Genomic DNA, 23,832 nt, shown 5'->3' on the forward strand with positions numbered 1-23,832 from the left:
GTTTAAGCTCAACATGTCCAGTATTTAAAATTCAAAACATTTATTCACAAATATCAGAATTAGAATCAGACATACTTTAATGATCCCAGGGGGAAATATGTTCTGTTTTTTGCCAAGTGGAGCCAGCCAATCCTATTCACAGATGCAAATTACCCATGTGCGTGCCAAACAGAAGAAAGACGTAACGTTGACAACAATTAATACTAAAAATGTTTCAATTTTAGTATTAGGAACTGATCTTATCTGTTGTGCCTATGCACTTTATCTGTTTCACTGTTGGTGAATGGGAAAGTCCTCTCGAGTCCTTGTATGTCTGGTAAAAGTGAAGAATTGACATTAAAGCTAACTTTGACTTTGACATTGTAATGTCATAGGCCTACTGCATATTGAGAAAATTTACATCGGTATTGCGCAACAATCGGGAGATGGGGACCCCCCCCCAAATATTGACAGGTCGCCAGTTTCTAGCTCTGTTATTTTGGGGGTTGCAGGTTGAAAACTTTAGAGCCTCTGCTGTAGAAAATGCAGCTTGATGTCTGAGCCACAAAATTATCACTTTGATAACTGCAAGCCTGCAAGTGTTGGAGTTTATAAGACATGTATGAACTTTCTATAGAGTACTTTCTTTAGTTTTATTTAATTTTTTTACCACAAACAAAACGTAATCCCCAGATTTCCCTGAAGTCTGCCTGAGTCGGTCTTATCTGGGCCGGTATCAGGCCCGGACAGTCAGCCTGGGCCACCTGGGCAGTCAGGACAACAAGGCCGCTGGAGTCAAGGCTCACATCACGCCCGGTGACGTGATGAATGTGAGGAGTGGATCGACCTTTGACCCGCTGGATGAAATTAAAACATGGCGTGTGGGAACATGGGTGTGTTTGTGACGCTGAATGATGCAAAGCTCAGCGAAGGCTCTCTGCCCCTTCGACCTTAAACGAGAACAAAAATCAGAGCGGGCAGAAAGATAAACAGGGGAGCAGCTGAGATTCCCTGGTGGTGGCTCACTCCTAGGAGGGGGCAGGGGGGGGGGTGCTTCAAGGAAATGTTGACATATGATAAACCCTGCATGCATTGGTACACTGGACAGAACCGGCAGTGAGATCGCTCCTCTCTCCCCTCTCTGCTGCTGCTGCTGCTGCTGCTGGTGTATCTTTTATTTTTAGCTCGGATCGAGTTTCCAGCCGTGCGATTCAGCTGCTGGAGGCTGAACATCTCGCAGCGAGCCGGACGACATGTGAGCTGCGCTGGGACGTGCTGATCATTACAGGAGGCTGAGGGGACGGAGGCGGCTTTGGGAGCAGATGGGACGTTGGGAAAGTGCAAAGTCACCGTGATGCTCTGCCGTTGATGTGAAAAACAGGAAACAGCTGCAGGTAAACGTTAATTTATTACTGCAAAGATTTATGTGCCGATACTTTATACAAACTACTGCAGCCATCAGAGCCCGGTATCTGTCACACTTAGAGAGCTGTTTAGATCTGAAACTGTGAGAATTTTTACTCTCTTCTGGATTTTAATGTAGAAAACTTAACAGTTGTAACATTTTTAGGTGCCGTACGTTTGAAGTAGTTTGAACGTCCTGTGAAAAAGATTAAAATCACAAAACATATTGTGCTTAATGTCATTATATCTGTAAATTACTTCTACTCAAGTTTTCGTAAACGACTTAAACAAATGTTTCTACTCTGACCACTAATGTACTAAATGTAGTTTTCTTCCCATCACTTGCATTCCAACAAATAATGCAGCATTTAAAGCATCGGCACACCTAATAAACAATGTGGAATGCCAACATGTGAAAACAGGTGAAATTTAAACCATAAAAATGGATAAAATGATGGGCATCTAAAGTAATTATCATCTGCATGTCTAACCTGGGACTGGCGGCCCCGCCTCTCGCCTAATAACCGCTGGAGGTCGGTCACCCTGCATGGACTAGCAGCTGTAGACAAATGATGGAGGAATGAATGGATTTATAACCTGGTGCTAATTGATAAACTACTATTTAAAAGATTTTTTGTGAATATTGGCTTCTGTGAAATCTTTGAAATTATTTTTGTTTCTCCAACAGTGTAAGAACATTTAATTATTTGCATTTGAATTCACTGTGATTCCCCAAGTGCTCAAAAGTACTATCTAGACCAGGGATCTGCAACCTTCCATCCAAAATGCTAAAGTTGAGCAAAGTTTTAACCCCCATCCATCCATCCCTGCTGGTTTGTGCAGGATCGTGGGACGTGCACACATGCTCACAACTAAGGGCAATTTAGAGAGACCAACTAACCTAACTGTCAAGTGTTTTGGACTGAAGGAGTACCCAGGAAGAACCCATGTACGCACAGGGAGAATATGCAAACTACATACAGAATGGCCCCAGGTCGGGGTTCAAACCCGCAACCTTTTTGATGCAAAGTAACAGTCTTGCAGCAAGTTTCTTCGTTTTGGCTTGTAAAGGTAACTTAAAGCGATAACCTTAGCAGTTTCACCAAAGTATTTCATAAAATATGTGTAGTACATGACACTAATAGTGTCATATTCTTTTTCTAAAATAATTTTTTTGTCAATAGGTTCCAAGCTACGTGCTTTTTTTTTTTTTTTTTTACATTATTTTCTATAAACTTTAAATGTTGCATTCAAGAACATGTATTAAAACTAAAACTAAAAATACAATAGTCTTAATTTTAAAAAAAACTTTTAAATACTAGGTATTATTCGCCTTTGTTTTGAACTAGCTGACCCCTGATCTAAATGCTAAATTTGCTAAAATATTCTTATGCAAAAAAACTGAAACGCTGGGAGTTTTGCAAAGCCTGATTAATGTATAGTTAAGTCAAATGTTTAGGAAAATCACTTCACTTGTGTAACGTCAATTTTTTCAAAAGACTTTAATCAAAGTGAAAAAAAAATCCATTTGTTTTTTTAATAAATTCCACATTTATCTCAAATAAAATGTTTAAAATGTTTTGTTCAGATTCCAAGTGTGTGCAAAACGTTGTTTTTCCTGATCAGCAGTGCAGCAAATGATGCAGTATTTTACAGCTGCTGCTGCTGCTGCTGTATCAGGGGTTCTGGTATCGACCTGCCTGGACAACATCAGCTGCCATTGGGGTAAAAAAAATTGTTGGAATTAAACCAAATAACCAACATATGAACAGAGCTGTCCACTTAAAACCAACACAAGATCTAAAAAAAATAATAAGAATCTGTTTCTTAAACTGATGCAAACAGAAAGTGTCCTCCTCTTGATGCAGGTGAGGCGTTAGATGTTTGTATTTGTGCATTCTTTACACTAAATACATGCATTTTTATTTTCAGCTGCAGTCAAGGTGACCTACCAGCAGCTGTTTATGTCCAGCTGAAGACATCCGGTCTCCTTCTGCTGGGACTCAGAGGAAGTGATGCAGCAACAGAAAGCAGGTGGGACTTCTTCTTCTTCATTAGCTCCATTATTCAGGATTTTAGAGAGTTTGTGCTGAAAATAATTCCTCTAAACAGAAAGCAGAGAAGCGCGATTAGGTGAAAAACAAAAAAAACAAAATGGCTGCACGGACACCTTTTAGACACTAGAGGTCGCAACGACCCTGAATTTGTTGTACTTTTACTTTTCTCCCTTTAAACTAACTCTGAAGTTCAGAAAGTTGTGATTTTATCTGCAGTTTCTGCTTCTGTTGCGTGACTGCATCTGTCATTGTGGCTTCATGTGGACACACCGTCAATCAGGCGAAATCTAAGAGTTTTATAAAGAACACGGACTCCGCGTCGAGACAAATAAAGTCATATTTATTTTTGAGTGGTTAAATAAATTGGGTTAGTTGCTGATTTTAATCTGTTTTCGGTGTATCTGTGTGGTATAAACACTCCTTCCTATCGCCACATCTTAGGGTACAGTTATTTTTCCGGAATGTACCAAAAAGTTTCTCAGAGGGGGGAGTTGCTTCCGGTCAACGGGCAGGACCGGACCATTTCCGGAAGAGTTTATCATTTTTATCCGTTAAATGTTAAATCTTTATACATAAAGTATCATCGTAGTTGACGTGATCGGTATAATTCTCCCGGTTGGGTTGATCCGTGTCCCGGTCGGGTTCGGCGGACTCCCCCCTCTCCTGGTTCGGTCCTCCGGTTAAACCGACTTGGTTCTTTTTTTTTTTCTTCTCTACTTTCCGACAAAAAGAGCTTTTGTTCGGCTCTTTAAACCGAGTCGGTTCGGCTCCGCTGCCAACCCAACCCGGCTGTTTATCGGTGATATAACCGTGTTTCTGGATAACCGGGCCGAGATGGAGGACGCCGGGACGGCGCTGTGTCTGCTGGCTGGGAAGCGGCGCTGCTGATCGGACCGTCGGGCCTCCGGGGGTCCGCGGGGAGCAGCCGTTAGCGGGCTAGGAGCCGTTAGCCGCCGCCGCCGCCGGTAGATGCCTCCCCCTCCGCCGCCGCTGCTCCGATTCCCGTCCGACAATGTTGATGTGTTCCTGCGAGAAAGTGGATTTCAGCATCGCCTCCCGGACCGTGACCCGGCTCGTTATCGAGGCCGAACAAGACGGCAGGACCGCAGGAAACTCTTCCAATGGGAGGTAGGAGCGGCAAGTTTGGGCGTGAAGTTCCCGAATAAAGGCCCGTTTCACGGCTTTAAAGCGAGCCGGGGCCGGCTCTGGTCCCGGCTCCGGTAAAAATCAGCGGGTTTGTCCTCCAGATTTCCTGGTTCCCCGGGAATAAACGTCCCTAAAGGCAGCCTGAGCTGCTGCTGTCCCTGGATCTGGACCGTTGCTGAATCAGCAATACCCAGTCCAGGTTGGATTGGGCAATTCCTCTTTAAAAGCTTGTTGGTGATCTGTGGAACCTTTAATCTGCGTTTTAAAACTCAAATGGGAAGATTATAAGACTTTCCCCGCCTGTTTCTACCAGTTTTAATGACTTTAAAGCAGTTTATAACAGTTGGAAGACGATTATTGGGTTTATGGTGTTGTGTGGCCATTTATTCATGTAAATGGGAGAAAGTGCCATTAGTTTGGCGTTTCAAACACCAAGGATGTGGAGATTACTCAGACAATTTATTCTAGACTGAACTGAATAGAAATCTCCTTTATTGCCCCCCAAGAAGGTAGAACCAGAATAAGAGTTTGTCCAGTAAGGGCGGCTTTACAGAAATAAATACTGTGCAGCTATCAGAAATGGCGTACTCTGATTGGGGTGATGTAAATATGTCAGTTTATATTTGTGCATAAAACAACAACAGATTATCCAGAGGAAAAGTGCAGAAAGCAGCTGGAATGTAAAGAACTTATTGAGTTTTTTGGGAGCGGGAATGTTTCTAAAGTCCAACAGCTGCAGGGGGGAAGGATCTGTGACGACGCTGCTTTGTGCACGCCGGATGCAGCCGTCCGTCCCTGAAGCAGCTCCATGCATGGCAGGACTGAGTCAGGAGAACTTTCCATGTTGCAGGAAAAACCCAACGTTTACGGCAGCAGAACCACTCTGAGCCGGCGGGACTATTGCTTCGGTTGCAGCGGTTGCTGCTCTGCCCAGCGCCGTCTGGAGAGAGAAGGTGAAGTTAGTGGCAGCGCTCATCTGGAGGCGGAAATATTAGCCGCGTTGAACTTTTTAAAGCTTTGGTGACTCTATAAACAAGTTGTCCTGATTAAATATTCTGTAAAACAGCTCAAATAATACCTAATAACCACAGTTAGGGATGGTTGCACTGAGCAGTGAAGTCAACATCCGTCTCCCTTCGGCTCGGGTCGTGCGGTCCGGCCGGTCCAGAGCGCCGCTGGTTCTGTTCTCCTTCGGGTTGGTCTGGGTTTTTTCAGGGGAATGCGCTGCCTGCGTTCAGGACCAGGCTTGTGTGGAACTGCTCCCAGATTACAGAGGATTACTCTGGACAAACAAGCCGCTGCCAAGATTGTTCTTGTTCAAACAGATCCGGCAGATAGCGCTGGCCGGGCTCGCGCTCTTTTTAGCTGGCAGCGTCTGCTTTGAAGGCAAACAACGGAGCCGAGCAGCCGCTGCAGGACCCGTCTGCTGCGGGCCGGGAAGTTAACTTGGTCTGGATCTGGATCTGCAGGCTGCTGTCTGCTATTACCATCTACCATAGAAAGTACTCCTGGGTCAATGTGAGCTTCTGAGCTTTCTGTGTCTCTGCTCTGTCTTCTCTAACATAGAAAGTACTCCTGGGTCAATGTGAGCTTCTGAGCTTTCTGTGTCTCTGCTCTGTCTTCTCTAAGCCCCAGTGGGTGGAGGCAGATGAGCGTTCACACTGAGCCTGGTTCTGGTTCTGCTGGAGGTTCTCCTCCCTGTTAAAGGGGAGTTTTCCTCTCCACTGTCGCTTCATGCATGCTCAGTATGAGGGATTGCTGCAAAGCCATCAACAATGCAGACGACTGTCCACTGTGGCTCTACGCTCTTTCAGGAGGAGTGAATGCTGCTTGGAGAGACTTGATGCAACCTGCTGGGTTTCCTTAAAGAGCTGGACGGTAATTCAATAACAGTTTATATTGATCAAAAAAAAAAAAAGGGTCAATAAAAAGTTCAATAGAATAGCAGTTTTCCTTCCTTTTTTTATATTCTAGCGAATCATGTAGGCTAATATTACATTGTTACATTCTCCCAACCAATCACAACGCAGACTCTTGTTTTGAATTTGTTGATAATCATCGATATCGATCAATATGATTTCTATTTTATTAATATGTTTTTTCCTGTATCGTCCAGCCCTACTTCCTGTTAGAGAGGAAACTTTCTGACCAATCTGTCTGCAGGATTTGGTTAAATTTGACTTTGTAAAGAACCTTGAGATGACGTGTGTTGTTTGGCGCTTTATAAATAAAGTTGAAGTGAACTGATGATGGATTGTGTTTCTATCTTTTCTCCTTTCCTGCACACCGTTCCATCCGTCCATAAAGCCACAATGACAGTCCAAACTTTCTGCTACTTCTGAGTCGATTTTAAGGGAGTTTAACCAACAAACAGAACAAAAAACTAACTTTTTTCTGCATAAACCCATAATATTTGTACTTCAGTCTCATTCATGTGTTAAATTGCATGTTTTGTGTGATTTTTGGCTACTGGCCGCTGTGTCGTAGGAGTCGGTGTAATAAAGGTTTTCTGACCCGTGATCAGTAACCATGGCAACCATGGAGAAACATTCGCTTTACCTAATTTAACTGACGTTCGTTTTCGTTCTTCATGTTGGCCTTAGGTTTAAATTAAAAAGGTTTCAAACATGTTTATCTGTAGGGGAGAAAAAAAAAACCCGTAACCAGAACAGTGTTGCTATCAGAACCTTATCTGCTCTAAATGAGCGCGTCCTGAACAGGAGCCAATCAACACGCTGGTCACATGACGCGGCCTGGTCACATGACGCGGCCTGGTCACATGATTTGACCTGGTCACATGACGCGGCCTGGTCACATGACGCGGCCTGGTCACGTGACGCGGCCTGGTCACATGACGCGGCCTGGTCCCGCCACACAGATCCGGTGCTGGTGCCGGTGGCCCGGCGTCTCGGACCGGTGAGGGCTGTAGGGATGAGGAACCTGATGAACAACGAGTTTCTGCTCTCTCCACTCCTCAGGTAGACTCAGATCAGAGTCCGCCTGCAGCTCTTTCAGGCCGCGGCTCGCCTGCCGCTTGGACCCGGCCGGCGAGGAAGACGCTGAGGCGGGACGTGTCGGGCCGTGAAGGACTCCCACGCCTGGTTCTGCCTGGTTCTGCCTGGTTCTGCCTGACGTGTGACGGGACGTCCGGGTCGGCGTTGTGAAACGGTTCTGTGGTCTGACCCTCCTGAGCTGCACAGGAAGCGTGACCCGGCTGTTGCTCTGTGGCTTCCTCGGCGGCGCCGTCATGGAGACCCGGTCTGACCCGGCTGCAGCGGCGCCGCTTGTTTCTGGTTGGTGACTCCGAGCGGAACCATGACCACGTCTTCTCCGGTCAGAGCGGAGCGGTTCTGTCTGGCTCGGCCCATCCCCGTGCCGACGCTCACCGTCCTGCCGCCGTCCTCCGACACCGAGTCCTGGTCCCGCTCCCCCAGCCCCAGACCGCCTCGCTCCGGACCCCCGGGCCGGGCTCACCGCAGCCGCACCAGAACCAAGAGACGGGTCCAGCAAGGCGGCGCTCCTCCGCCGGACTGGAACCAAACGCCACAGATTGTGGTGGAGGATTCTGCTGAGAGAGGTCCGGCCCGCCGGCGGAGCCCCTCTCCCTCGGCGCCGGTCCAGACGGAGGGGCCCGGCGGGGACAGTCCTTCTCGGGACCTCCTCCTGCCGCCGTCTCGCTCCTGGTCCGGCAGCCCGTCGCCCAGCCGGCGGTCCCGCTGGTCGCTGCGCAGCCTGCTGAGCAGAGACTCGGACCTGGACAGCTGCAGGTCAGTGTGCAGGTTCTGCAGAACCGGAGCGTGTCTGCCGGCTCCTCAGCAGAGGCCAGAACATGCGTCCGTCCGCTCTGGGCTCCCAGAACTTCAGCTCAGTCAGGTCCGCTGAGACAGCAGATGATTGGTTCTGGCTCAGACAGACTAGGGAACCTTTCTCAGGCGGCTTTAGGACGGGCCGGATCTTGGGCCAGAGCCGGGTCACGCTGTCAGAACCCTGATAGAGTTCAGCTGATTCATGCTTCCCGCTGACGTCAGACACACAAACGGGCCGGTCCTCAGAACATGTCGGTTCTGCCTGCAGCTTCCTGGCGTTCTCATCGCGCTCTCAGGGCAGCCGGCGTGTTCTGGACGGCAGCAGGAAGGTTATATAAACAAAGAGAGGCAGATGCTGCTGGGGGGGGGAGCTGGAGGCGGGGATCAGCAGCCATTTATCCTTCCTGGCAGTGATGACATCATCCCCAGCCAATGGGAGCGGGCCCTGGATCTGATGATGTCATGTGAATCCAATCAGATAAGGCTGCGTGCATCATCACTGCAGAGGGCTACAGAGCCCACCAGCCCTGACCTGTCCTTCCTTCTAATCACCCACTTAGCGTTTGCATGCATGCAGCATTAATTAATTATTATTAAGCTGCATGCATGCATCATTATGATTATTAACACTGCTGCATGCATGCATCATTAATAAGCTGCATGCATGCAGCAGCGTTAAAGGTGCAGGACCACTCATGATGCATGATAATCTGCATCTCATGATGTTAGAAATAATCTGATGTTTAGTTTAAATAATCCATTTATTAAATGATTGCTTTACATTTTATTTTATTTTCTATGATTTTTTTTTCCTTTAGTTTGTCCAGTTTGTAGTTTTATTTTAGCGTTTAGAGTTCCTCCCTCTTCCAGACGCAGGTTCTGCTCCCGGTCTGCAGAACAGAACCAGTTACAGAACCTGTAGGAAACCTCCTCAGCCTCCGGGTCGGCTTTCCCTCCTCCCCACATCCATTTAGAGCGACTTTGTGTTCGATTAAGACACGACGCCATCTTGGGTTTAACCGTAGAGGCGTCGGGTTCGTTAAAGCAGCAGCAGGCGGTCATTTCAGCGCCTCAGAGCTCGCCGTAAGCGTAGAAATGAAAGTAACAGAAGCAAAGTGTGCGACATGTGATGCTGCAGCTGAGCTCCTGCCTAGACGGGCTGCTTGTCCTGCAGCAGCGTCACCGTGGAGGGAAGCAGCTGGAAGTCTCACCTCCACACGCCTCCATGCACGGTGACGGGTTTTTAACCCGGCGGGTTTTTAACCCGGCGGCGGCGCCGGGCCAATCTGTGACTGGATCTCAGACGTTTCCTCCTCCACAGGAAGTCTTCAGCCGTTAAATGAGCTGCATGCAGACGGCAGATTGTGGCTGCTGTTGGTTTAACGCGCTGAAGGTGAAACGCTGACAGTGGTTCTGTTGGCTGTAAATAAAAAGCTGCTGGAAACCTTTTTACCGGGCCTGCCGGGTCAGGACCGGTTCTTCCTGCCGTCGCGGAGCTTTTCACAGTTTTTTCTGAAATCAGCCTCTGATCTGTTCAGTGACGTAAAACTGATATAAACAGCGACAGGAAATTGATAAAATGCCCTCAAACTCCGTCTTTAGCTCTCTGGTTTCACCCACATCCTCTGCTTTTTATGGGTGTTTTTTCCGGTTCTGTTCTCCTTGATTCTCTGACTTGGGTTCGGACCTCCGGACCCAGACGGGCCGCTGGTTCTGGGATTATCCAGAGATGCTGGAGGGCCCGGCTCAGGCCGCCATGGATTATGATGTGGCCCCTAATCCAGAGGGACAGACGCAGATGGAGGGTTAAAGGCTCGGTGGGTTCTGGGCCCTGGTTCTGGGCTGTGGTTCTGGACCCTGGTTCTGGACCGTGGTTCTGGTGGACTCTCTGCTCTGAGCGGTTTGTTCTGCTGAAGATTTAGGAAATAAAAGCTGATGTAAAGTAAAAGCAGTGAAGTGAAAAATTAAATGAGGAAATAAACCTTCAGCTCTGGGTTTCTGCTGCCGCCGGGTCAGAACCGGCAGGCTGGGCCTCAGAGTCTCCGCCCCCTCCCTCCTCCTCCTCCTCCTCTTCCTCCCTCCCTCCCTCCTCCTCCTCGGCTGCAGAGGGATTAGGGGCAGGCGCACAGACGGCAGCCCGTAGCGGGTCTTGCGTTCGGCTCCGGGGGTTGTGGGTCCGTCCGGTACCGGCGAGGCGCGGCGCGGCGTCGGCCACGATGACCGAGTGAGAACCGACCGCGGGACGGCGGCGCTTTCCGAGCCGAGGCAGAGTGAATGAAAGGCGGCCGAGCGGCGGACGTCCTCCCGGCCCCTTCCTCCGCGGACCGCCGGGCTTTCTGCGGCTGCACGCCGGGAATCTAAGCGGCTCGCCGGCGGCGCGGCTCCGCGGACATCGGCGGACCTGAAGCTCCATGCCATGTTTGAGTAAGTGTCGCTGCGCTCATTACGCGGTTTGGCTGAAGCGGATCCTGCAGACTGGCGCACAGAGGCGGTGCTGGTGGAGGTAAACAGCACCCCCCCCCCCCCCCCCCCCATGCATCCCTTTGCCATGCATCCCTTCGGACCATGGCTCCGCTGCAGAGGAGCTGGACGCTGCATCCACAGATTAGCTGTAATCTGAGGAGCGTTCACAGATTATTGCACAGATTCAGGTGTGCGTCTCACCTGATGATGTTGATGCGGCCCCAAATGGACAGACCAGAGGAGGGGGGGGGGGGCTACAGGTTCAGATGGGTTCAAAACGATCCACCTGCTGAGTTTAGCGAACCACAGCCCCCCCCATGCTGTGCACTGCTGCTCAGCTGGCTGACTGAAGGCAGAAAAAAGGAGAATTCTACATAAGCAGATTTACTTTAGGATATTTATATTTATTTTCTTTATGGCGGTAATAAAAGGTTTATTTCTGCATTAGTACAACTATTTATTGCGTTTCAGTTTGTGAATGAATCAGCGTTGTTGCTGTGTTGAGTTTTTTTTTAACACGTCGGACACGTTTCTGTCTGATTTTCCCGTGAACACGATGTGAGAACCTCTGTGGTGTTTCTAGCCGGGGTCACGCTGCCCGCCTCCATCCTTCCTGCAGCTCTTGGCGTCTCCTCCACGCTCCTCTCCAGACACGCTGAAACATTAATGGCCTCGTCTGTCGAAGCTTTCAGACGCGTTAATGCGGCGGGAGCCTCGGATTGAGTCCATCCGTTTTAAAATCCTGCAGAAATCTGTCCCGTTTCCAGCTAAAGATGTCCGTTTCTCTTCTGTTGGCCGCCACAGAGACATCATGGCTGACGGCCTCGCCTGTGAGACGGCGTACCGGCCCTTTAAGGCCCAGCCTCTGCTGTGGTTATGCTTAAAATAAGCCGTAAATGTTGTTTTTCATTGCAGCATCCTGATCTTACACCGATTAGATTTATGCATCGGCCTTAGATTACGTTTATTCAGTAGGGGAAAGATCCCACTTTCAGAAATAATTGTTCATTAGTTTAACTTGTTGAGGTTAAAACATTTAAATTAAGCTCAGTAGGTTTTCCTCATCAAATGATCCGAAGCCTGCAGGAAACACGCGGGCCGAGTTGAGAAGAACCAGGATTCTGGACCATCTGGAGAGATTATGCACAGAGGAATGGTGGAATCAGTGGTTCTGGAGGAGAATGGACCGGCACCCTGGGGCCGGGTGAAAGGAAGCGTCCTGATTAACGCAGTTTAACGACGAATAGACGAGTTCAGTGAAGGTTTATCGCCGCATGTAATCAGCAGGACAAAAACTGGAAAGAACGGATCTGCACTCAGAACCTGAGCTGAAGTTCTGATGAATGGCGGTTCTGATCCGGATGTCCGTCTGTTATCTCGGTAATTGTTCCTGGGACGTTAGCGGCGTCCCTCTGGCTTAATTGGACCGAGCCGTTTTCAGCCAAACGGATCAACGTCTAGATATGGAAGCAGAAACGTCCGTTTGGGTCGTTGTTCCACCAGAACCGACCCACCGATGCTCAGATTCACTGCTGGGTCAGTACCGGTCCTGGACCTTCTTCACTGTCTGTCTTACATCACTGGTGGATCTTTTTACGTCTCTGGTTATTTCCTCCTGATGTCAGAACCATCCGAAGAGACCAGAACCGGTACCGGTACCACCGCTCCTCCTCTCTCAGCTGCTCTGATGTCGTTTCTGCGCTGATTAAAGATGATTTCCATCCTTCCACATCCTGAACGTCTGAGGTTTAAAAAGCGGTTGCAGTCAGGATGAGCTCAGCTGATGGCGTTGGCCTTAAATGTCCCGTCTTCGCTCCCCAGTCGACGCGTATTTATCAAACAGGAACCGCCTGCAGCTGACTCCCCCCCCCCCCCCCCCCATAGCATGACATTAAAGAACCGCAGGAACAGAATCTGCCTGTGTTCTGCCCTCAGCTAACCCGTCTCTCTCTCTGTCCGCAGCACGGCCAGTAACTCTCCACGCAGCACCCCCGGCAGCTCGCCCTCCCTGCGGCGGAGGGTCCTTGGCGGAGGCAAGGCCGGCGAGAACGAGGGGGGCGGAGAGAAGAGCGGAGGAGGTTCTGACAGCCCGCTGCCCTCCGTGCCCTCCGCCTCCTCCCTGTCCTCGGCCTACCCGCTGGCCTCACGCCACTTCAGCCGCAATGCCAAGGTAAGGCTCAGGGTTCTGGTTCCTGCTCTCTGGTACCGGGCTGACGGACTGGGCTGCAGGTTAGAGACGAAGGATCCGTCCGGTCCGGGTTCCCTGGTTCAGCGAAGGCTGGAGCCGTCCCGTCTGCACCGGCGTTATTGAACCTCCAGTTAAAACTGACATTTTAATGTAGTTTGATTTTGTTGCGTCAGTTTAAGACTGTATCGTATCAAACAGAATCCAAGTTAAGTTTCCATTAACCTGCAGTCTGGTCGCAAGGTCCAGTTCAGCTAACAGAAAAGTTCTGTTTAGATTTATCTAAGCAGAACTTTTCTGTTTAGATAAATCTAAACGGCAAACATTTATCTAAACAGGGAGTTTTTCTTCCCACTGTCGCTTCATGCATGCTCAGTATGAGGGATTGCTGCAAAGCCATCAACAATGCAGACGACTCTCCCTGTGGCTCTACGCTCTTTCAGGAGTGAACTGGTTCCCTTATATAGGACATTTTTGACTAATCTGTATAATCTGATTGAACTTGACTTTGTAAAGTGCCTTGATATGGCATGTTTCATGATTTGGCGCTATATAAATAAAATTGAATTGAATTGAAATGGATTGTTGGTAAAAAAAAAAAAAAAAAACGTTGTGAAGCCTAACTGGCTGCATCAAGTTGCAGCAATCCCTCCTGGCTAAGCATGGGGCAACAGTGGGGAGCAGCCACACAGGGGTACCTTCTACACGCCTCACCTCCATGCCCATCAGCGGGTCGTCCTGCAGGTAGATCAGCTGATCTACCCGCTTCCTCTCAGCTCATCCTACCTTTTGTGAACATTTGCATCCTGAATGAGATTTTTTCTGCCTCATGTTTGTGAAACAGGGAAGCTGAAGGTTTTGCAGCAACACTGCAGCGTGTTACCAAACCCCAGCAGCCTAAACCGTCTCTTCCTTCTGCATGAAATCAGCTTCTGTGGTAACCTTATCTGTGCTGTATAACGAGCTCTGTTCTTTCTCTTTGCAGAAAATGCAGAGCTGGTACAACGTGAGTACTCATTAACCCCCCCACTGAACTCTGGCCCCAGTAAACGGCCGGTTCCTGTCACTGAAGCCGTCTCTGTGTCTCTCTCAGGTCCTCAGTCCAACGTACAAACAGCGCAACGAAGATTTCCGTAAAATCTTCAAGAAGCTGCCCGACACAGAGCGGCTTATAGTGGGTGAGTGGAAAAGTCCCACTAGTGTTTTGTTTTGTGACTAAAGGCAAGAGCAGCCGTGGCCCCGGGTCCGACCGCCTCGGCTGGAAACCGCCACTGAAATGAGGAAGAGGAGTCTGGCCGATCTTTAAAAACAAAAAACCTGATCTGAAAAGAGAAGTGAAGTAAAATGAATCGCTGCTGCTCATTAAGATGCTGAAGTCACGGACCAGAACCGTCCCGGTCCTCGCTGTGACGGCAGCCTGCGGTGCTCTGAGCGAGGCCGAGCGTCTGCAGAGAGCTGACAGGAGCGCCAGCCACGGCTGCCGTTTCACAGACAGCACAGTTTCAACCACAAACACCACAGAAGAAATGTCACACGGTCTCAGAGCGAAGCAGAGCAGCTCAGACCGTTCCCAGCATCGTATAAAACCCACAACACCAGCCGGATACTCTGAGTCTGCGCTTTACGCGGCACCCACCCACCCTGCATGCTGATGAGACGGAGGAGCGGATGTAGAGGAGCTCTGGAGGTGAAACGAGGCGCGGGCAGAGAGGAGGGATGAGTCTGGAAGATGCGTGATAGTCACAGCTGATATAATATTACAGAAGTCATGCAGCCTGAGTTAAAACCTAGAGGAGAAACGTTCAGCTGCAGCAGCAGGAGCTCAGAATGAACCGACTCCATCCTCCTGCTTCATAAGTTTGGACCGTTTTCACTTTTGTCTACAAAATGCTTTTAGTTTATTTCCAGCAGCAGAACATCAGAGTTTTCTTCCAAAAACTTTACTACATTTATACTTTATGTGAGCCAAGTTTGATGGATCCCTGTAAAAAGTTGTGGAAACATTACGTTTAATTCAATTCAGTTTATTTAAATTTGGTCCGCCCACAACACCTTTGGTCGTGGGGGAACTTTCCACAAAAAAATCAATTCAATCAGATCAGAGTCCAACTAAAGTGAGTTCATGCAGCCGGATCCCAGTTATCAAACAATACAATTCATTCAGTTCATCAATCAGGTTCAGAGTTTCCTCTCTAAGGAAACCCAGCAGGTCTTTGACTCCTCCTGGATGAGCACGAGCCGCAGCAGCAATCCCTCATACTGAGCATGCATGAGGCGACAGTGGAGAGGAAAACTCCCCTTTAACAGGGAGGAGAACCTCCAGCAGAACCAGAACCAGGCTCAGTGTGAACGCTCATCTGCCTCCACCCACTGGGGCTTAGAGAAGACAGAGCAGAGACACAGAAAGCACAGAAGCTCACATTGACCCAGGAGTACTTTCTATGTTAGAGAAGACAGAGCAGAGACACAGAAAGCACAGAAGCTCACATTGACCCAGGAGTACTTTCTATGGTAGAGAAGACAGAGCAGAGACACAGAAAGCACAGAAGCTCACATTGACCCAGGAGTACCTTCTATGTGGGAGAAAGGTTAATGGTGGCTTCATCCAGGAGAGAAACACGGTTCTGATCCGGTTTTCAGGTCTAGAGGATAAAGGCTCAGCCAGCAGCAGAGAAACTGGGTTAAACCGACAAAAGCTGGGATAATTAAAGACAAATACTTTTTTAACTCAAGTTTTCCATTTAGTTTGTTGGTGAAAATCTCACCCTAGAAATCATACATGAGCTCCGTCTGCGGAGGACCACATCTGTACTCACACAGAGGAGAGGCAGCAAAGCGAAGATCAACCAGCTGATTGTGAAAATTAAACTTTTAAAGGAAACGTAACGCTTCCACAACACTGCAGCCTGATTGGCCGACTGGCGGCGGGTCGTTCTGGAACGGCTGAGGTGGTTTCTTTAATCCTGGATCCTCCTCAGCTGTTAGTTCAGGTAACCTGAACCAATCTGGACCTGCTGGGTGCAGCAGAGGCTCTCCAGCGTAGAAACCAGGCGGCTGCTGACGTCAGACCAGCGGCTCCTAATTAACCTTCACTCATTGTTCTCTCCATCATTGTTGGAGCTGCTGCTTTGGCCCTCAGGAGGCCCGTCTGAGCGGGAGCAGAGATCTAGGCTCGCTCCCTGCGGTATAAACAGTTTAGTCGTTACTTTCTGTCCTTTTTAAACAAAGCCGTGGAGTTGAAGTGAGGCCTGCTGGTGTTTGTGTGTCAGCTCTCTGCTCTGCGTGTTTTACAGACTACTCGTGTGCTCTGCAGAAGGACATCCTGCTCCAGGGACGCCTCTATCTGTCAGAGAACTGGCTCTGCTTCTACAGCAACATCTTCCGCTGGGAAACCACCGTAGGTCACCCAGACACACGCCTCAGCACAATGTTCTAGACGTTTGTTCCCGGGTCCGGATGGATCCGCTCACATCTTCTGGCTTAAATACGTTCCCACGCGTTTCTGTTCACCATTTGAAGGTCAGCACTGCAAAAACGGATCTAAAAATAAGTAAAATGTTCTTAAAATTAGTGTATTTAACCTTGATTTGAGCAGGTAAATAAGATTATCTGCCAATGGAATGAGTATTTTGACCCCTAAAATAAGATAATTAGACATACTGCACTTGAAATAAGATGATTGAGATGAATTGTTCCTATTTTAAGTGCAAAATTCTTATTCCATTGGCAGATCATCTTATTTACCTGCTCAAATCAAGGACGAATACACAGATTTTAAGAACATTTTACTTATTTCTAGTTCCGTTTTTGCAGTGAGGGTTTAGGTTTGAGTACTAACGTTTAATCAGAGGGAACGGTTCGGGTTCGGGGACGTTTCATTTCAGCGGTTCTGACCCGTTGGAGGAAACATCTCGACTGCTTTGCAACATTTAATCCTCTTCTTGAATAAGGAAGTGGGCGTCGGCCTCAGCGTCCCGACTTTGTCTAAAAGCTGTAAAAGAGCTGCAGTCACTATAAATGCTGTAACTGTTCTAACAGGTTTTACAATTTAAAGATAAACTAGAAGTTACAAGAATATAAAACGTTATTGTACTGAAAATGACGTAGATTACATCTTAGAAGCTAAGATAAAAAGCTGCTTGTTGAGGTTTTCTGTTTGTTTGTTTCCTCCGTTTTCTGTGATGAGATCCATGGTTTATAAAAGCAGTTTTATTTTCTAGTCTTCAGTAAATAATTGTAATGTTCTGCAAACGTTTGGTGTCATAAAAAAAACACTTGTATCGTAACTTTAAACAAAAAAGACTTTCATTCATTGAAAGGCGTCTGCGTCATTTTAAACCTAATGCTCTGCTGGTCGGACCTTTAGACTCCCCGGCGTCGCAGCGGGTTGATCAATGGAAGCCGACTGGCAGAAGATCAACCGTGATGAAAGTTTGATATTTTGCATTTTCTGTAACTGAGAATAGACGTTAGGATGCATTCAGGCGTAGCTGCGTAAAACTCCAATACCTGCTCGGTTTATCAAGATATCGCCGTATTGCAAAAGTGCTCCGACGTTTATGGAGACGTGCGTTCACGCTGTCGTGGTTGCTAGGCGACGAACGCTAGGCGGCGCTAAGAGCGGCTGTTGATGCCTTTTGGTTTCATTTTTACCGCCACCTGCTGGACTGGAGGTGTACTGCTGTGTTCTTCCCCCACATGTCATTAGCCTGATTTTAACACGTTGTCCTTTCAGAGCACTGGAAACAGGAAGTAGACAAATTACCCAGGTAGAAAAAATGTCAGGTATTTAAATGTTGGGTGTTCTGGTGGAAAAGGAGCCGTTGATGATTTCGGAACGTAGCAGGAAGCAGAACAACTCAAACTGGACCGCTGTTTCCTCTCTAGGGCTGCACCATTCTCCCAAAAATCTAAATTAGCAATATATTTAAACCATAATTTAGATTTTTTACTTTCTCTGCATGAACCACAAGCAACAAAAATGGCCTTTTAATAAAGATGTTTTTAAACAAGAACTGTTTAAAACAAGAAAATTGTTTTTATTAATCAGAATATTATTCAAGAGAACAGCTTGTTGAGTTAGACATCAATCCTGATTTACCATAAAGTGAAACCAACAAACAAGTTTATGTGTTAAACAGGCTGACCGGAACTTAATGCTACGGTGAGATTCCTGAAAGTTTCTGGTAAAATGTATGATTATATAAACTCTAAAACAAGTAATAAAATTAGATTATCTCACTGCTGCAGCTCTCCTCCCCTCCATGTGGAGCAAACCAACTTTAAACATAATTACTCACACCTAAAGGATGTCTGATCCATTAATTGTTACATCACCAGAAGTTGCAGACCTCTGAGATTTGGTAACTGCGTTTATTTAAATTGCGATTATGATGCGAATGTGATTAATTGTCCCGGCCCGGTCCTCTCCTCCTGGGTCCAGTAAGTAATCTGGCTGCAGCGTTTTAAAAGGGTTCAAGTTGAACCAAAGGCTCAGCGTTTCTGCGTCTCATTCATGTTCCTCTTAAAAAGGACGTTTGAAGAACCTTTTCATTGAGTCTAAAATAACTCCCAGAGTCAGAACCGCAGACATAACCCACTCAACAGTGAGTTCCCCTAAGATTTTAAAAAGAAATGAAAGACATTACAGCTCATTTATGTGTTTATAACCAGTTGACCGATAGAAACAGAGTTTATGCCACCAACGTGTCTGTGGAAACATGAATAATGCTTCTTAGAGGCGCCACAGATAATAAAACTGGTGCTGGGCAGAGGGACTTCCTTTAATTGGGACTTCTAGAGAACTTCTGTTCCTTGGTGAGTTTTCTGAACCAGTAGAACCCGTTTCCTGGCGTCTGTAATGGATCCACCCTCCCAGTTTGGGTTGGGAGCTGCTTTCAGCGTAAGAAGGGTTAAAGTTAGGTTTTAATTCAACGACCTCAGACTACAGGAGGTAAAGATGGGAATCAAATCAGCAAATACAGGAAGGAGTGTGTCCATGTGAAACTCTGAAGGTTGAGAATGAAACCTGGATCTGACTGGCAGTGTAGCAACTTTAAACGGGTGTAAAAGTTCCTCTGAGCGGGTCTGTGGCTCCGCAGCAGAGTTCTGGACCGCCTGAAGACGAGCCAGACCGCTGGTACTGAAACAAGTTAACGTAACCAAAGTTCAGTGGAGTAGAAATAAAAGGATGAATTATCATCTCAACTGATCCAGGTTTGGAGATCTTCCTTCATTAAATACAGAGAAGAGGCTTCATCAAAAATAACAGACGAGTCAAAGCTTCAGTTTTCTGGGTTTAGCTGCAGATGGTTGTTACTCAACGAGGAACTTAATGTTTGTCGACATTTAACCAAAGAGGAATTAAATGAGCAGCATAGCTGAATATAATCGATGAGAAATATGAATAAGCTGCTGAGTTATAGGGTCTAAAGCATGTATAGGTAATGTATAAAACTAAACGGGTGTCAGCTTGGAGCCCTGAGGCGCTCCACACAGCAGCTCTGTAGATAAAAACCTGGTTTGCAGACACAAAATGACCATCAGGGTTTAACGGTTATTCTGATAAAAGAATATTTTATTAACTCTTTTTTTTTTTCTTGCAGAACTGTAAATTTAGCAAACTAACGGGACAATAACAGTTAATTAGCCTCTCGTCAATCAGGCTTTCACCAACGTGTTGTTTCTGATGGGATGAGCTCATAAAAACGTTTTAAATCTAACGAGCGTTGAGCATAAAGGGAAAACGGTGCCGCTGGTTTTTACTGAACTCTAAACTAGGACCAGAGGTTCTGGGGGGAAAAATGGGAGTTTTTATTTCTGAACAATTTCAGGGAAAATTGAGCAGTTTAGATCATAAATATGTTAATTTTCCTCTTTAATCAACTTTTTCCACACCTGACGTTGTTCTTCCTGTTGTGATGTTGGAGTAAAACGTGTTTTTAAAGTTTAAAATGTGTTCTTTATATTCTAACTGCTCAGATCACCATCCAGCTGAAAGACGTGACGTCTATGACCAAGGAGAAGACGGCCAAGCTCATCCCCAACGCCATCCAGATCAGCACCGAGAACGAAAAGGTAACCAGCAGCCGGTCCGCCGGGACGGAACCGGCCGCCTGACGGAGCAGACGAAGGAGGTGCAGCCGCTGATTGGCTCTCACTGCTCTCTCCTCCTCTCCTCCTTTCCAGCATTTCTTCACGTCGTTCGGGGCGAGGGAGCGCAGCTTCATGATGATCTTCCGCCTGTGGCAGAACGCGCTGCTGGACAAGGTACGGCCCAGTCTGCCGCCGCTCGGCGCCGCCGCTGCTAGTTAGCGTCTGAGAATAACCGGAGAGCGACAACAACCAGCCGGGTGCCGGTTCTGATCCGGGGTCCGTGTTTCTGTTCAGCTCCAGCTGAGTTCAGGAAGTAGGAGGTGTGGTCTCTGGATGCAGACTTTCATCTGAACCGGTTCTGCTAAACGCTGAACCACAGAACCGTTTGGTTCTGGCTGGACTCCGTCAGAACAGAACCAAACGAAACCTTTTCCAGATCTAACAGGGTTCTGCTTCCTGAAGTCTGAAAACGTCTGGTTTTAAGGTCCGGTCCGTTCGGTTCTCCACCGGCTGGATCATTGTGCAGGTTTGGGTTTGTATTCTCAGTAAATGTGCCGGATCCACATAAATGAGGCGCTTTGGACCTTTGGGTCAGGAAGCCAAGCAGAACCAGAATCTAAACGCTTCCTGGGAGGCAGAGAAATCTGTGGGGAACTTGTTCTCTCCTGGATTATGCAGATTAGCTTCTAATCCTGAGCATCTTTCAGAAGCAGAACCAGAACCGCACCGCCATGCTTCGTCTCATGAAGCATTAAATGAGTTAATACCAGCAGATCTTTGTCCTCTGAACTGATTTCTCTCTCAGTAAAATGTTTAAAGCGTTGTTTTGGGCTCCGGTTCCAGGGCGGCGCCGTCTGACTGGGTTTCTGTCGGGAGTGGAAACGGGAAGAGTTGATGTTCTGATCCAGAGTTTGACTTCTGTCTGTTTGCAGTCTCTGTCGCCTAAGGAGCTGTGGCACATCGTGCACCAGTGCTACGGCACCGAGCTGGGCCTGACCAGCGAGGACGACGACTACGTCTCTCCCACCAGCGAACACATGAACGGCCTGCTGTGAGTCCTCCTCAGACCGTTAGCTAGCGCTGCTTAGCTTCTAGGAACGTTCAGCCTCTGCTGACCGGGTCCGGTAACCGTCTGCCGCTACCGGACGGAACCAAAGGCTGGGCAGATTCATTTATATAGAACATTTCAGGACAGAGACAATGCAAAGCGCTTTACATGATAAAAATACAGGGAATAAAAGTAGGAATAAAATGTAGAAACAAAATAGAAACTAAAAGCAAATATTAATGATTTTAAAAACAGCTGGACTACAAAGTTTAACTAATGATGTTTCAGTAAAACAGTTTAACTAGAACAGTTAAAATCCTAAACAAATATGATTTTAATCTTGATTTAAAGGAACTTTGGCTTTCAGCACTTTTACAGTTTTCTGGGAGTTTGTTCCAGATCAGTGGAGCATAGGAACTAAATGCTGCTTCTCCATGTCTGGTTCTGGTTCTGGTTCTGGTTCTGCAGAGCAGGCTGGAGCCAGAAGACCTGAGTGGTCTGGAGGGTTGATGCCCTGATAACAAGTCTGTGATGGATTTAGGAGCTAATTCAGGGATTTATAGACTAACAGAAGGATTTTAGAGTCTATTCTCTGAGATCCAGGAACCAGAGAACCGGACTTCTCTGGCCCGCAGCTGTTCCTCAAAAGCACAACCGGTTCTGCAGCTCCGACATGCAAATCCCGGCGCCAGTCTGCGGTCTGCGTCGCTTTAATCTGCCTTTCTCCCGTCGCTCTCCTCAGCCCCGGAGACGAGTCGGTGTCGGTGACGGACCTGCTGGACCTGAGCACGGTGTCGGCGCCGTCCGCCGGCAGCTCGCCGCCTCCGGTGCCGGTCCACTGCAGCCTGACGAGTCCGGCGTCGGCCCCGGTCCTCAGCGCCGCCTTCCTGCCCTCGCTGGCCTCCTGTCCGCCCATAGAGGTGCCGTCCTCCTCAGGCAGCAGGCTGGGCTCAGAACCCGGGGAGCCCAGCCCGCCCAGCTCCACCGGGTCGGTACCGGCCGTCACCCCCACCATCCCCGCCTCGCTGTCTGCGGCGGCGTCCTTCGTAAGTCCTCGCCATGCTCTGCCGGCCTTCTCTTCACGGTTTATTAAAGCTTAAATCTAAATACAATAAATCAGATTCTTTGCCGTTTGATGCAGGAAAACTTTTCCAGATTTTACATTTAAAGGCTTTTCTTTAAAGGATCTGATGCTTTTTGTTTCACTCCCAGAATCTGCAGCTTTTCTTTTTTTACCAGATTATTTCATCTGTTGCTGCTTCTAATGCAGCAGATTGCAGCTGCAGGCTCTTTTTCTCCTGTCTCTAAAAATCAGCACTTTTCCCTGTGATCTCATCTGTTAGAGGTGCTTTATTTTGATTTATTTATTTATTTATTTTTGCTCCAGATTTATAAAGTAATTTAAAGACAAACAGCAAAACGAGTTGAAATAGGTCACCTTGTTAACTCCTGACTCTTCAGGGATCACATTGTCGGCTCTAAATGAACCTGAGCTAATTTAAGACAAAGACAAGTCGGATAATCTAATCAGAATTAGGTTAATTTGAAACATTTTTGATAAATTGAGCTAAATTGTGCTGTGATTAAGTGCGATAGGCTTTCAGGAGGGAAACTAGACTGAGAAAATGGAAAATAATCCAACCTAAAGTGAGATTCTATCAGCTAAATTAAGATCCAGTCAAACAGGTTAATCTGAGATGGACTCGGCTTTTCTAACGTAACATAAAGATGAATAAATGAAGCTAAACTAACAGGTTTAGTGAATGTTTGTTGTTTTTGGCAGAAAGTGTTAATCCTGGACTTTATACCAACTGTTATAACTTCAACTAAAGAAATAGAAGCATATTGTGTTTTTGTCACAACTTTTATTAATGACTGCTAAGAAAAAAACTTGAAAGGATGTTTGTTGACAAAGAGGGTTTTATAAAAAAAAGATCCTCGGGTTGTTTCTCACATAAATTAGATGAATAAAGGAACGGCTGAAGACTTTTACGCAGATCTCTGATCTCTGCTCCTCTGTTTCAGACGCTGGAGGAAGGAGGCGACAGCCAGTCCGAGTCGACCAATCACATGCCGCCCCCGTCAGCCGCCAGCCTGGGAAACCTCTCCTCATTGGACATCACCAACGACGAGGAGCTGCCCACCGACGCCAGCAACTCGTCCGACACGCAGGAGGAGAGTAAGTATCTGTGACCAGAGGAGTCGGATCATCACTGAATCACTTCCTGTTCACAGTTCAGCAGCTCCACAGTTCTTCTTCGTTTATCTTTTTAAACCTAATGCTCTAAATAAATGTAGATTATGAAGTCACGGCATCCTGGTGACGTAATAACAGTGAAGCCTGGCCTGTTAGAGCCGCTCTCCTCTACCAGGTTCCTGATTGGGTCAGCTGGCTGAAGCTTCATGGATCCTGGGCCGCCGTAGTCAGAGAGCAACCAGGACCGGTTTGTTCCTCCAGAACCGCTGATGCAGGAGGCAACCCAGAGCGCTTTGCATGCAGGACACCAAAGCAGAGACCCCGACCCTCTGAACTCCTCCATCTACAGGGTCTTAAAAATGTTTAAAATGCAAAACTTTGAGTTTAAGGCTTTAAAAAGTCTAAAAGCGGCGTCCAATCTGCTTCTTCCTGGGGGGTTCTGTTAGCTACCG

The 23,832-nt window shown here is 47.5% G+C and overlaps 1 protein-coding gene and 2 long non-coding RNA genes across 9 annotated transcripts in view; 1 reads left to right on the forward strand and 2 right to left on the reverse strand.

Moving 5' to 3' along the window:
* Positions 1 to 1,156: 1,156 nt before the first annotated feature.
* The window catches only part of gramd1a (GRAM domain containing 1A), a 34,087-nt gene continuing 11,411 nt past the window's right edge, over positions 1,157 to 23,832 (forward strand). Inside the window, exons 1-12 of one of the 6 annotated variants that reach the window (XM_036135538.1) lie at positions 1,157 to 1,373; positions 3,316 to 3,417; positions 7,565 to 8,353; positions 12,818 to 13,025; positions 14,026 to 14,046; positions 14,134 to 14,218; positions 16,334 to 16,437; positions 20,022 to 20,117; positions 20,229 to 20,309; positions 21,068 to 21,186; positions 21,926 to 22,229; positions 23,209 to 23,362. In XM_036135538.1, the coding sequence (XP_035991431.1) occupies positions 7,902 to 8,353; positions 12,818 to 13,025; positions 14,026 to 14,046; positions 14,134 to 14,218; positions 16,334 to 16,437; positions 20,022 to 20,117; positions 20,229 to 20,309; positions 21,068 to 21,186; positions 21,926 to 22,229; positions 23,209 to 23,362 (1,624 nt within the window). In that variant the 5' untranslated portion in view covers positions 1,157 to 1,373; positions 3,316 to 3,417; positions 7,565 to 7,901. Of the gene's footprint in view, positions 1,374 to 3,315; positions 3,418 to 4,022; positions 4,569 to 7,564; positions 8,354 to 10,228; positions 10,817 to 12,817; positions 13,026 to 14,025; positions 14,047 to 14,133; positions 14,219 to 16,333; positions 16,438 to 20,021; positions 20,118 to 20,228; positions 20,310 to 21,067; positions 21,187 to 21,925; positions 22,230 to 23,208; positions 23,363 to 23,832 lie in introns of those variants that run through there. The other 5 variants (XM_036135540.1, XM_036135539.1, XM_036135543.1 and 2 more) reach the window with 5 other exon arrangements.
* Positions 3,760 to 6,138, reverse strand: LOC118562719. Its single transcript, XR_004930782.1, has 2 exons — positions 5,665 to 6,138; positions 3,760 to 5,526 (listed from the first exon to the last, which is right to left on the reverse strand). It is a non-coding gene; the product is annotated as an uncharacterized LOC118562719 (long non-coding RNA).
* Positions 7,046 to 7,556, reverse strand: LOC118562720. 2 transcript variants are annotated; one of them, XR_004930783.1, is made up of 2 exons: positions 7,376 to 7,556; positions 7,046 to 7,321 (listed from the first exon to the last, which is right to left on the reverse strand). It is a non-coding gene; the product is annotated as an uncharacterized LOC118562720 (long non-coding RNA). The 2 variants fall into 2 exon arrangements; XR_004930784.1 differs by having other exon boundaries at positions 7,046 to 7,339.

Source organism: Fundulus heteroclitus, chromosome 3 (assembly GCF_011125445.2).
Source record: "Fundulus heteroclitus isolate FHET01 chromosome 3, MU-UCD_Fhet_4.1, whole genome shotgun sequence".
Lineage (NCBI taxonomy): Eukaryota > Metazoa > Chordata > Actinopteri > Cyprinodontiformes > Fundulidae > Fundulus > Fundulus heteroclitus.